The 13965-nt window shown below is 55.2% G+C and overlaps 1 protein-coding gene across 1 annotated transcript; it reads left to right on the top strand.

Moving 5' to 3' along the window:
* Nucleotides 1-828: 828 nt before the first annotated feature.
* On the top strand, nucleotides 829-13606 carry PLD2 (phospholipase D2). The gene is made up of 23 exons (XM_032139353.2): nucleotides 829-949; nucleotides 1502-1611; nucleotides 1714-1844; nucleotides 2004-2146; nucleotides 2830-2935; nucleotides 3026-3091; nucleotides 3223-3281; nucleotides 3421-3513; nucleotides 3910-4062; nucleotides 4835-4984; nucleotides 8454-8537; nucleotides 8668-8746; nucleotides 9491-9601; nucleotides 9779-9949; nucleotides 10623-10749; nucleotides 10937-11055; nucleotides 11146-11259; nucleotides 11996-12100; nucleotides 12303-12391; nucleotides 12500-12613; nucleotides 12781-12830; nucleotides 13105-13239; nucleotides 13449-13606. The coding sequence occupies exons 2-23, from the start codon at nucleotides 1503-1505 to the stop codon at nucleotides 13604-13606; spliced, it is 2466 nt and encodes an 821-aa protein (XP_031995244.1). The 5' UTR covers nucleotides 829-949; nucleotide 1502.
* The last annotated feature ends 359 nt before the right edge of the window (nucleotides 13607-13965 follow it).

Raw genomic sequence — 13965 nt, forward strand, 5'->3', positions numbered from 1 at the left:
AAATCGTTTGGCAGTTTCTTATAAGTTAAACATACACTTATATGATCGAACAACTCCACTCCCTAGTTACCCAAGATAAAGGAAAACTATCCACGCAAAGACTTACAGGAATGTCTACAGGAGCTAAAATAATGGGCAAAACTAGAAACCCACATGTCTATCAAAAGAGAAAAATAAATCTGCTTTTTAAAAGATTGAAATATCTTGTATTTTAATACCCGAAAAAATTTTATTTCCCCCTAGACTGCCAATTCCAGCTGAGCAGGCTCCCTAACCATCTTATTTACTACCATACGCTCAGTGTCTGGCAGGGAGTAAGTGCGCAACAAATGTTTGGTGAATGAATGAAAGAATGCCCGCTTTCATACACTAATGGGTTTGTAGCCACCACCCCTCGGGCCTTTTACGCCCTCGTTCCTTCCAGGTACAAACACTGTCTGGGCTAGGCCAAATGTGGCTCGCAGCGGGTCCGGGAGCGGGGCACCCACCGGCAGCTCCAGCAGCGGAGGCGCGTCCCCCCGGGGACCGAGGCAGCGCCCACGGGTGGTGGGACCCGGGGCGGGCGCCGAGCCGGAGGGATGCGCGCAGCGCGGGGTGCCCCGGGAGGCGGCGGCCGGGCACGCTGGGACCGACGGCGCGAGACGCCCCGACGCCGGGCAGCACTTGCCCGCCGCACCGAGAGAGCTACGCGGCCCCGCGGCCCTGCAGGGCACAGGGCGGCCCCCAGGCTCCCGGTGGCGCGCTGGGCGGCGGGGCGGGCCGAGGGCGGCGGGGGCGGGACAGGACAGACGAGAATCCCGCAGAGGTGAGGCCGGAGGCCGTCCCGCCCCCGAGGGCAGGCCCTGAGCCCCGGCCCCGCCCCGGCCCGCTGGGGCGTGGGCTCCGGCTGCGGCTCCGCTCTGCTCCCTTGGCTCGGGAACCTGCGCGGGCGCTGGCTCCATCTGCCAGGGTGAGGGGGCCGGGAAGGGGCGTGCGGGGGTCCCGGGTCTCGGAAATCGGGCAGGGACGGAACGGGCTCGGGCTGCGGGGCCTCCAGACTCAGTCGCACGCTCAGATTTCGGGATTTCTCCCCCCGGCTGGGATCGCGTAACTTCCTCATTCCCGCCTGGACCCCTGCCCCCGGCCCGCCTGGCCTGGCGTGAGCCCCGTAGCCCCGTGCTCTCCCGACCACCCGGGGCCGCTTCCTCGCGCAGCTGCTGCGCCGCCCCAGGTCGGAGCCTTCCGGGCCTGGCTGGGTGTTCCCCGGGGCTCTGGTTACGGGACGGGGCGGGGGTCGGGGGGCGGGACTGGGACTGGGATTGTGGATGAAGGACTAAGGTAGGGGATGGGGGCTCGAAGGAGTCGGTGGGGCGTTGCAAACTGGTCAGGCGTCATCAGCGGGCGGTCAGGAGTCCGTGGGGGAAGATGAGGATCTGGAAGAGATGGAGGACCTGCGGGAGTTAGGATGGGGGGCGGGTTCTGCAGGGCAGCTCGCCTGCCTGAGGCTTCCCAATGTTCCTAGGATGACGGCGACCCCTGAGAGCCTCTTCCCCACTGGGGGCGAACTGGACTCCAGCCAGCTCCAGATGGAGTCCGATGAGGTGGACACCCTGAAGGAGGGAGAGGACCCAGGTACACAGGGAATATGGATGCCCCTCAGGGAGGAGAGGCGTTCGGGAGCCAGGGGGCTGGGGCCTGTTGGGGTCTATACTCCTCGACTTTCTTCCCTCCCAGCCGACCGGATGCACCCGTTTCTGGCCATCTATGAGCTTCAGCCTCTGAAAGTGCGCCCCTTGGTGTTCGCACCTGGGGTCCCTGTCACAGCCCAGGTGGTGGGCACGGAAAGATATACCAGCGGATCCAAGGTGGCCAGACTGGCCCCAGGGAGGGGGAAAGGGAGGGCGGCTCGGAATGGATCCAAGGTGGCTGGGCTGGTCCCAGGGAAGGGGGAAAGGGAGGGCTGGCCAGAGTGGGGAGGCGGGGACCCACGCAGGGGACATCCATTCAGTTCCTCATACCCCTAGGTGGGAACCTGCACTCTGTATTCTGTCCGCTTGACTCACGGCGACTTTTCCTGGACAACCAAGAAGAAATTCCGTAATTTTCAGGAGTTGCATCGGGACCTCCTGAGACACAAAGTCTTGATGAGTCTGCTCCCTCTGGCTCGGTGAGGGGGACCAGACTGCTTCTTGTAGAGGGCAGGTGCCCCCCACCCTCCTTTCTGTCTGTCTCACCCCGGGGCCACAACCTTCCCTCCCTGCAGCTCTGGCCACTGTGCTGCCTTTCCTGACCCCAGTTACCAGGAAACTTTCCCTGCTCAGCTTTCCCTGTCCATGGTTCTGTGCCAGCATCTCAGCTGGGCGGGATGCCCAAAATGCTCTTGGCAGCCTCACCCTTTTCTAGTCTCCATTCCCAGGGTAGGGGGCCTTCCTTTTGCCAGCCTCTAGGCCTTTTGTTTGTTTTTTGTTTTTGTTTTGTACAAGGTCTCTCTCTGTCACCCAGGCTAGAGTGCACTGGTATGATCTTGGCTCATGGCAACCTCCTGGGCTCAAGCAGTCCTCCCATCTCAGCCTCCAGAGTAGCTAGGACCACAGCCACCACACCCAACTAATTTTTGTACATTTTGTAGAGATGGGGTGCTGCTATGTTGCCCAGGCTGGTCTTAAATTCCTAAGCTCAAGTGATCCACCTGCTGCGGCCTCCCCAAGTGCTGGGATTCCAGGCATGAGCCACCACGCCTGGCCACCTCCAGGCCTCTTCTTTTCCTCCAAGCCCCATCTCCAGTGTTTTCAGGAACCAGAGCACCCGGCCTCCCAGCTCTTACCTGACCTTCATCCATCCTTCCCACAGTTTTGCCGTTGCCTATTCTCCAGCCCGAGATGCAGCCAACAGAGAGATGCCCTCTCTACCCCGGGCAGGTCCTGAGGGCTCCACCAGACATGCAGCCAGCAAACAGGTGGGACCAGATGCCAGGTCCTCCAGGAAGACATTGGAGGTGCAAATGGCTCGGTCCCATTTGTCTCTCTCTCTCTCATCTCCACTTCAGAAATACCTGGAGAATTACCTCAACCGCCTCTTGACCATGTCTTTCTATCGCAACTACCATGCCATGGTAAGGTCCGGCAGCCGATTTTAGATGTAGAGCAGGATCATCAGACCCTCAGGGGGAGGAGGGCCAGGGGCCCCAGGGTCTGAGGAGCTGAAAGCCAGGTGTCTCCTCTGGGCTTTTGTTTTTCTCTGCAGACAGAGTTCCTGGAAGTCAGTCAGCTGTCCTTTATCCCAGACTTGGGCCGCAAAGGACTGTGAGTGTCTGGCCCTCTTCACCCAGGCATCCGTAGACATCACTCTTAATTTCTCCCTGCCTGAGAATGGGGCAAGCAGCGCAGGGTGGGCTGGGGGTCTGGAGTCCTCATCCAGCCTCTCTTCCTGATTGTCCCACAGGGAGGGGATGATCCGGAAGCGCTCAGGTGGCCATCGCGTTCCTGGCCTCACCTGCTGTGGCCGAGACCAAGTTTGTTATCGCTGGTCCAAGAGGTACGGGCTATGGCTGAGCAGCTGGGCAGTGGGTGGGGGTAAGGAAGAAAATTGCAAGGGTAGGCCGGGCGCGGTGGCTCACGCTTGTAATCCCAGCACTTTGGGAGGCTGAGGCGAGCGGATCATGAGGTCAGGAGATCGAGACCACGGTGAAACCCCGTCTCTACTAAAAATACAAAAAAATTAGCCGGGCGTGGTGGCGGGCGCCTGTAGTCCCAGCTACTCGGAGAGGCTGAGGCAGGAGAATGGCGTGAACCCGGGAGGCGGAGCTTGCAGTGAGCCGAGATTGCGCCACTGCACTCCAGCCTGGGTGACAGAGCGAGACTCCGTCTAAAAAAAAAAAAAAAAAGAAAATTGCAAGGGTAGAGAGGAACACAGGGAGCCCTTCTGCTCTAGGTGGCTGGTGGTGAAGGACTCCTTCCTGCTGTACATGTGCCTCGAGACGGGTGCCATCTCATTTGTTCAGCTCTTTGACCCTGGCTTTGAGGTGCAGGTGGGGAAAAGGAGCACGGAGGCACGGCACGGCGTGCGGATCGACACCTCCCACAGGTGAGGCCTCCCTGGGGTGAGAGACACTAGCTGAGTGGTGAGCCAGCCCACGGCCTTGCTGGGAGTTGAGAAAGAGAGACCACAGGAGAGAGGAAGGCTTTTCCACCTCCCTGGATCCGGACATAGTTTTGAACCAGGGAACTGGTCTAGCCAGATGCTTGGGACTGCTGTTAGACTGGGCCCGGAGAAAGGGGATTAGTAGAAGCCTGGGAAGGGAACCGCTGACATAAACGAAATTCCATTTGTTCATTTGTTCATTCAACAAACCCGAGTGCCTGGTACAATACTGGTTGCTGATACAATACTAGGATCCAACTATGAGTAAGGTGGATATGGCCAGGCACGGTGGCTCACACCTGTAATCCCAGCACATTGGGAGGCCGAGGCAGGCGGATCACCTGAGGTCAGGAGTTCGAGACCAGCCCAGCCAACATGCTAAAACCCCGTCTCTACTAAAAATACAAAAATTAGCCAAGCATGGTGGTACGTGCCTGTAATCCCAGCTATTTGGGAGGCTGAGGCAGGAGAATCGCTTGAAGCCGGGGTGCAGAGGTCTCAGTGAGCAGAGATCGCACCACTGCACTCCCGCCTGGGGGACAAGAGCTAAACTCTGTCTCAAAAATAATAAATAAGGCAGATACATACATGCCCTGTACCTGTGGAGTTGTGATTAGGGATTAAGGGAGGAAGTGGGAAAGAAAGGGAAGGTCTCTAGGCAAGATCACAGCTATGGAGGGCGAGGATTTATGGACATCTCATCGTTCCCATCCAGGTCCTTGATTCTCAAGTGCAGCAGCTACCGGCAGGCACGGTGGTGGGCCCAAGAGATCACTGAGCTGGCACAGGGCCCAGGCAGAGACTTCCTACAGCTGCACCAGCATGACAGCTACGCCCCACCCCGGCCTGGGACCTTGGCCCGGTGGTGAGACACTGACATCCCTTCTGAGCTTGTCTGTGGCCTTCTTGACCCCCTATGTAATCTCTGAGTCTTTCATCCTCTCTTTTATCTCATCTGAACCCTTCTGACCTCAATGACCCGCCCCGTGACTTCTTTAATTTTCCTGAACTTTGACATTTTTAACAACATTGCTCTCTCTGATTTTGCTCTGACCTTTCTGACCCCCAAATTTGGTCATCTCTTCTGACCCTTGACCTCTCTAACCTCCTATAACCTTTTAAACCCCCCTCTGCCATACTGACCCTCTCTGTTCTCTATGATCTTCTCAAATTTCTCTGATTTAGTCCTTCATTTAATAAACATTTTCTTTTTTTTTTTTTTTTTTTTTGAGAGAGAGTTTTGCTCTGTTGATCTCGGCTCACTGCAACATCCGCCTCCCAGGTTCAAGCGATTCTTCTGCCTCAGCCTCCCGAGTAGCTGGGATTACAGGCGCCCACCACCACACCTGGCTAATTTTTGTATTTTTAGTAGAGACGGGGTTTCACCATGTTGGCCAGCTCTTCTCGAACTCCTGACCTCAGGTGATCCGCCTGCCTCGGCCTCCCAGAGTGCTGGGATTACAGGCGTGAGCCACCACGCCCAGCCTTAATAAACATTTTTCTAAGCACCTAGCAGTGCTGGCAGTAAGACATAGGCCTCTCTGGGTTAGGGAAGTAGGTGATCAAATCGTGAAACAATGTGAACTTGCCATACTGGTGATAGGTAGAAGGTAACAAGCACAGACAGGAGGTACCTGACCCAGCAGGGATATCAGGACAGGTTTCCAGGAGGTGGTGACCCTCAGGTAGTTTTGCTTTAAATCAGAGACTGACACAATATTAATTTTGTTGGTTTTTGTTTGAGACAGTGTCTTGCTCTGTCACCCAGGCTGGAGTGCAGTAGTGTGATCGTGGCTCACTACAACCTCAACCTCCCAGGCTCAAATCATCCTCCTGCCTCAGCCTCCCAAGTAGCTGAGACTACAGGCACATGCCACCACACCCGGCATGTTATTAGCCGGGTGCGGTCTCGAACTCCTGGGCTCAAGGAATCATCCTGCCTCGGCCTCCCCAAAGTGCTGGAATTGCAGGCATGAGCGACAGTGCCTGGCCTATATACATTTTTTTTTTTTTAAGGCAGAGTTTCACTCTCGTTGCCCAGGCTAGAGTGCAGTGGCGCAATCTTAGCTCACTGCAACCTCAGCCTCCCAGGTTCAAGCGATTCTCCTGCCTCAGCCTCCCAAGTAGCTGGGATCACAGGTGTGTGCCACCACACCCAGCTAATTTTTTTTGTTTTGTTTTGTTTTGTTTTTTGAGATGGAGTCTGTCTCTGTCACCAGGCTGGAGTGCAGTGGCTCACTGCAACCTCTGACTCCCCGGTTCAAGTGATTCTCCTGCCTCAGCCTCCCGAGTAGCTAGGATTACAGGCATATGCCACCATGTCCAGCTAATTTTTGTATTTTTAGTAGAGCCAGGGTTTCACCATGTTGGCCAGGATGGTCTCGATCTCTTGACCTCGTGATCCGCCTGCCTCGGCCTCCCAAAGTGCTGGGATTACAGGCATGAGCCACTGCACCTGGCTATAAACTTCTAAAACAGCCAAAACCAATCCACAGTGATGGAAATCAGATCAGCAGTTGCCTGTGGCAGGGCATGGGGAAAAGATTGCCTATAGTGGGGCACACGAGGGAACATTCCAGGACGATAAAAATGTCCTATATTTTGATAGGACTGGTGATTGCATGGGAACATACACTTGCTGATCCTCATGGAACTATACAAGATAAAGAAAATGCAGAACAGTCCAGGCAGAGAAGACAGAAATATCTCAGGATGTTTGGGAACCACCAGGACACATTGTTGTCACTGAGTGAGGAGGAGCAGTCAGAGGAGAAGCTGGGAGTCAGTGGCACCTGATCTCACAGGGTCCCATGTGCTAATATCACAGGCACACAGGGCAGTCATGGAAGGAGGTTTTGTTTGTTCATTTGTTTTGTTTTGTTTTGGTTTGGTTTTTGCGATGGAGTCTGGCTCTGTCACCCAGGCTGGAGTGCAGTGGCGCAATACCGACTCACTGCAGTCTCTGCCCCCCGGGTTCAAGCGATTCTCCTGCCTCGGCCTCCTGAGTAGCTGGGATTACAGGCATGCACCACCATGCTCAGTTAATTTTTGTATTTTTAGTAGAGATAGGATTTCACCATGTTGGCCAGGCTGGTCACGAACTCCTGACCTTAAATGATCCACCCGCTTTGGCCTCCCAAAGTGCTGGGATTACAGGCATGAGCCACCTTGCCCAGCCTTTCTGCATATTTTCACATGTGCATGCAAGTGTTACTTTTGTTTCAACATAAATGAGATCATGCACCCTCTTCTGTGACTTATTTTTTCACTTAATACCTGTGTGAGAGATTAGACACTTAGATTATTTCCCATTTTTCACTCTTACAAACAATGCGATGAACACAATCTTTGCCTAAGCATTGTATAGGATGTATTCCTAGACATGTGATTACTATGTATATTTAATGGTATTAAAGGATATGTGCATTTAATATTTTGATACTGCTGGCCAGTCGCTTTGGCTCATGCCTGTAATCCCAGCGCTTTGGGAGGCCGAGGCGGGTAGATCACTGGGGTCAGGAGTTCAAGACCAGCCTGGCCAACCTGGCAAAAACCCGTCTCTACTAAAAATACAAAAATTAGCCAGGCATGGTGGCGGGCGCCTATAATTTCAGTTACTTGGGAGGCTGAGACAGGAAAATTGCTTGAACCCAAGAGGCGGAGATTGCAGTGAGCCACGATCGTGCCATTGCACTCCAGCCTGGGTGACAGAGCGGGACACCATCTCAAAAAAGCTATATATATATTTTTTGATACTGCCAAATTGTCTCCTAAAAGTTATATTCCCATAGTCTATGAGAATACCCACTTCCCCAGCATATTGAATATTCCCCAGCATATTGAATAACATTATTCAATAACATTAACAATATGCTGATATTGAATGTTACAAATGATTTGAATTATTACCAATCTAATGGATTTTTTAAATGTAATTTCATTTTAACTTCTTTGTTTACTAGTGAAACAACATTTGCCACGATTGGCCATTTTAATTTCTCTGTGAACTGTCAGTTCTTACTCTTTGCTCATTTTTCAGTTGGCTCATGTGACTTTTTCTTGTCGATTTATTGGTGTTCTTTACGTATGATGTATTAATCCTCCCATTCTTTAGTTGATTAGGTTATTGTGTCTTTTTGTAATTTTTATTTGTATTTAGCGCATATGGGCAAACACTATTTTGATGTGTCTCATACCACTTGTGCTCTCTGATCATTTCTGATCTTTGACCTTGCTGTCTGTCACCTCTGACCCACGACTGTCCTCCGGTCTTCACTCTCCAGAGCTTTCTGGCTTCTGACTCCCCTGACCTCCTTGGCTTGGCCTCCCCCCAGGTTTGTGAATGGGGCAGGTTACTTTGCTGCTGTGGCAGATGCCATCCTTCGAGCCCAAGAGGAGATTTTCATCACAGACTGGTGGTGAGTGGGAAAAGGCCCCAACACCACAGGGCAAGATAGAGCCTGGGGCAGATCAGCGTTAGGCGGAGAAGGGGGTGCAGCTGGTGGTCTGGGGCTGCGTTTGCCCCTAATCCACTGCCCTGAATCCCAGGTTGAGTCCTGAGGTTTACCTGAAGCGTCCGGCCCATTCAGATGACTGGAGACTGGACATGATGCTCAAGGGGAAGGCGGTGAGGAGAGCGGTCAGGCCACAGCGGGAGGGGGTTGCCTGTGGGTGGAGGTTGATTAGCAGGGCTGCAGCGTGGGAGAAGTAGGGAGTCTGAGGCTTCAGGGAGGGAAATGTGCCCATCCTGGCCCAGCGCCTGTCAGACGTCACCTCCGCCCTCTCCCTCTGCCCTAAGGAGAACTGACACCTTCCCCTTCATGCTCCCTCCACCTGGCAGAGACTTCCCTCCCAGTATATATAATACTTTATTGTGTTATCTGGGGGTGTACATGTCTATCTCTCTCACTGGACTAGTTAATATCATTGTTCCACTACAAGGCACAGTACCTGCCATGGAGGGGGCATGTGTGGTGTTGATGGACAGGAAGAAGGATGCATGGATGATGCAGGGTGGCTGGGCAGGTGGATGGACAGAGGATAGAAAGGGTGATGGATGGAAGGATGTGAGTTGGAAAGGTGGAGGGCTAGGAAGGTAGGCGGGCAGATGGATGAATGATAGACGGTACATGAAGGGATAAGTAAATGCTTGGGAAGATGGATGGGTGGATAGATGTGTGGATGGGTGAGTGGGTGAGCACACAGATGACATTTAGTCTAAGTCTGTGGCAAGCAGCAAAGCAGGGCATATGTGGCAGAGCCTCTAGGATCTCCAGACAGGCTGGAGGGACACACGTGGAAAAGGTTTGGGAGTGTGGGAAGGGGCTGCTCTGGGAGAGGCCGAGGATCTGATTCCCCCACTCACCACCAGGAGGACGGTGTCCGCGTGTCCATTCTGCTGTTTAAGGAAGTGGAATTGGCCTTGGGCATCAACAGTGGCTATAGCAAGAGGGCGCTGATGCTGCTGCACCCCAACATAAAGGTGACTCTGGGCCTCAGAGACCCTCCCACATGACAGTCCTCCTCCCCACACTGTCCCAGCCCCCAGTGCTCCTGCTCCCTGACGGTCTCATCTTTCCATCTTTCCTCTCTCCCTCCCAGTACCTCCTGTTTTCCTTCACCCAAACCCACCCTCATGAACCCTCCATGCCTGCTCCAGGTGATGCGTCACCCAGACCAAGTGACGTTGTGGGCCCATCATGAGAAACTCCTGGTGGTGGACCAAGTGGTAGCATTCCTGGGGGGACTGGACCTTGCCTATGGCCGCTGGGATGACCTGCACTACCGACTGACTGACCTTGGAGAGTCCTCTGAATCAGCTGCCTGCCAGGTAATCCCCCTGAGGCCTTCCTGAGCACCCCCAAACTCAGACAAGCTCAATCCACACCCTTTCCCAGCTCCAGCATTACCCCCTCAGTCATTCCAGGCCCTGCCCACCTCAGGGTTCCTCAGACTTTCTGGGACTCCAGGAATCCACTTTGAAAGTGCTGTAACTGGCCGGGAGCCGTAGCTTGTGCCTGTAATCCCAGCACTTTGGGAGGCCAAGGCTGGTGGATCACCTGAGGTCTGGAGTTCGAGACCAGCCTGACCAGCATGGTGAAACCCTGTCTCCACTGAAAATACAAAAAATTAGCCGGGCATGGTGGCGGGTGCTTGTCATCCAAGCTACTCGGAAGGCTGAGGCAGGAGAATCGCTTGAACCCAGGAGGCGGAGGTTGCAGTGAGCCGAGATCATGCCATTGCACTCCAGCCTGGGTGACAGAGCGAGACTCTGTCTCAAAAAAAAGGGCTGTAACCCAGTCCTTTCCCCATTTTCACTGACCATCACCCCATTCCTCTAAAAGTATCAAAGGCGGCTGGAGGGGAGGGCTGGGGAATCAGACCCTCTGTTTCATTCTTCCTCTCGGTCTCTCTCACTCTTTCAGTGCTCCTCTCTTTGGCCCTGGCTGTGTACAGCCCCATGACTTCCCCTTGCCCCTGGCTTGGGTGTGTTCCCCCTACAGCCTCCCACCCCGTGCCCAGACTCGCCAGCCACCCCAGACCTCTCTCACAACCAACTCTTCTGGCTGGGCAAGGACTACAGCAATCTTATCACCAAGGACTGGGTGCAGCTGGACCGGCCTTTCGAAGGTGAAACCTCCCCGCCAAAGCCCCAGAGAGCTGAGAGCAGGGTCAAAAGCTGGGGCTGGTACTGAGAATGGGATGAGAGGGGTCAAGGGTAGTACAGCCCTCCCTCTGGCAGGCTCCTTCTCCCTGCCCCAAGTGTCCCCAGGAGTCCAGCCCTGACGTCTCCCCTGACTGTCCCGGGACCCCCCAGATTTCATTGACAGGGAGACGACCCCTCGGATGCCATGGCGGGACGTTGGGGTGGTCGTCCATGGCCTACCTGCCCGGGACCTCGCCCGACACTTCATCCAGCGCTGGAACTTCACCAAGGTGTTCATTCCCTCCGGTAGGGGCTAGAGGTAGGGAGGGAGCCAGGGCAGATTGGCACCTCCTGCTGACTCTGCCATCCCTCCACTTCAGACCACCAAGGCCAAGTACAAGACTCCCACGTACCCCTACCTGCTTCCCAAGTCTACCAGCACAGCCAATCAGCTCCCCTTCACACTCCCAGGAGGACAGTGCACCACCGTGCAGGTGAGGCACCCCACTTCAGCCAGCCCTCCCCTTTGTCTCCTTCAGCCTAACACCCTAACCCACTCTCCCTGGTGTGAGAGCCCCCCACACTCTTCTTTCCTGGGGTTAAGAAGCACATCACGGCCGGGCGCGGTGGCTCACGCCTGTAATCCCAGCACTTTGGGAGGCCAAGGCAGGCGGATCACAAGGTCCGGAGATCGAGACCATCCTGGCTAACATGGTGAAACCCCATCTCTACTAAAAATACAAAAAATTAGCCAGGCGTGGTGGTGTGCACCTGTAGTCCCAGCTACTAGGGATGCTGAGGCAGGAGAATCGCTTGAACCCAGGAGGAGGATGTTGTAGTGAGCTGACATCACGCAACTGCACTCCAGCCTGGGCAACAGAGCGAGACTCCATCTCAAAAAAAAAGGCCGGGCGCAGTGGCTCACACCTGTAATCCCAGCACTTTGGGAGGCCGAGGCGGGTGGATCACGAGGTCCGGAGATCGAGACCATCCTGGCTAACACCATGAAACCCTGTCTCTACTAAAAATACAAAAAATTAGCTGGGCGTGGTGGAGGGCGCCTGTAGTCCCAGCTATTTGGGAGGCTGAGGCAGGAGAATGGTGTGAACCCAGGAGGCAGAGCTTGCAGTGAGCCGAGATCGTGCCACTGCACTCCAGCCTGGGCGACAGAGCGAGACTCTGTCTTAGAAAAAAAATGAAAAGAAGCACATCGCATTCACCATTCCCTAGGTCTTGCGGTCAGTGGACCGCTGGTCAGCAGGGACTCTGGAGAACTCCATCCTCAATGCCTACCTGCACACCATCAGGGAGAGCCGGCACTTCCTCTACATTGAGGTCTGACTGGGAGGAGGTGAGGGAGAGCTTGGAAGGGGTGTCCCAGGAGAGAGACCTGGGGAATGAGTGGAGTCAGTCATCGAGGGCTAGTGGAGCTGGGCCTGGAACCGAAGCAGATGCCTGGAGCCTGGGACCAGGGCTGCAGGCTGAGAACAGGGCCAGGGACCAGGCTGCTGATGTCTGTCTCTGGTTCTTGCCCCAGAATCAGTTCTTCATTAGCTGCTCAGATGGGCGGACGGTTCTGAACAAGGTGGGCGATGAGATTGTGGACAGAATCCTGAAGGCCCACAAGTAAGGTGGACTGTCAGGAGGGTGGGGACTGTGGGTGTGGTTTGAGCCCAGTTGAAGGGGGTGGGGTTTGAGGGACCAGTCGCACCTCTGACTCCACCCTCTCCCCAGAAAGGGACAGTGCTACCGAGTCTACGTGCTTTTGCCCTTACTCCCTGGCTTCGAAGGTGACATCTCCACGGGTGGTGGCAACTCCATCCAGGCCATTCTGCACTTTACTTACAGGTAACCCCCCCAGGCCGACTCCAGCTCTCAGTGGCCCCATCCCACCTGTGTCCCCCTCCTGATTCTGTCCTGATCCCTTCCTGCTGGGCCTTAAAGGAGGGCCCCCTCTCCTGACCTCCCCTCCCCTCTGCCAGCCTCCACTTCTCTCCCTCTTTCTTTTCTCTCAGGACCCTGTGTCGTGGGGAGTATTCAATCCTGCATCGCCTCAAAGCAGCCAGTGAGTGCTGGGGGCTGGGGGCTTAAGCCCTGGGCCCCTGGGAGAGGGAGATTGGGGCGCTGGAGGCCTGGGGGTGGGGGAAGGAGGCTGTCATTCCTGTGAGCCTCTGACGCTATGCAGACCATAGCTGGCCTTTCACTGCAAGGAGAAGGAGAGAGACCAGACGCTATGTAGGAAGAGCTTCTGGAGTGAGGAGGTGGGACAGGGCCCTGTCTGCACACAGAGCCACCTCTCTCGTCACTTCCCCTCCTGTCACCCTGTCTCTTGTATGCAGTGGGGACAGCATGGCGGGACTATATTTCCATCTGCGGGCTTCGTACACACGGAGAGCTGGGCGGGCACCCCGTCTCGGAGCTCATCTACATCCACAGCAAGATGCTCATCGCAGATGACCGGACAGTCATCATTGGTCAGTGCCGGATCTGGGCCCCTGGCAGGGAGAGGGTGTGGGGACAGGCAAAGAGATGAGAGGCGGGATGACAGAGACTGCAGCTGAGGCTTATGTAAGGGTGGAGGGTCCAAGAAGGAATATTGCAGTCCAGTGCTTTGGTAGAGGGGATGGGGTACTGTGGGAGTGCCCTGGGCCCAAGCAGACAGTGTGCCCTGCATCCACCCCAGGTTCTGCAAACATCAATGACCGGAGCTTGCTGGGGAAGCGGGACAGTGAGCTGGCCGTGCTGATCGAGGACACAGAGACGGAACCATCCCTCATGAATGGGGCAGAGTATCAGGCGGGCAGGTTTGCCTTGAGTCTGCGGAAGCACTGCTTCAGGTAGAGCTGGGGCGGGATGTCACAGGGTGGGAGGGAGATGGGGGCGTCTGCCTTTTGAGCAGGACAAGAGGTAGCTCCGTGTAGGTACTCCCAGAGCCAGAGGTAGAGGCAGTACTAGATTCTCAATAGGCAAGGCTGGGCGCCGCAGCTCACGCCTCTAATCCCAGCACTTCCCAGCAATTTGGGAGGCCAAGGCGAGTGGATCACCTGAGGTCAGAAGTTCGAGACCAGCCTGGCCAACATAGTGAAACCTGTCTCTCCTAAAAATACAAAAAATCAGCTGGGTGTGGTGGCGGGCGCCTGTGATCCCAGCTACTCGGGAGGCTGAGGCAGGAGAATCACTTGAACCCAGGAAGCGGAGGT

Source organism: Hylobates moloch, unplaced genomic scaffold (assembly GCF_009828535.3).
Source record: "Hylobates moloch isolate HMO894 unplaced genomic scaffold, HMol_V3 SCAFFOLD_19, whole genome shotgun sequence".
Lineage (NCBI taxonomy): Eukaryota > Metazoa > Chordata > Mammalia > Primates > Hylobatidae > Hylobates > Hylobates moloch.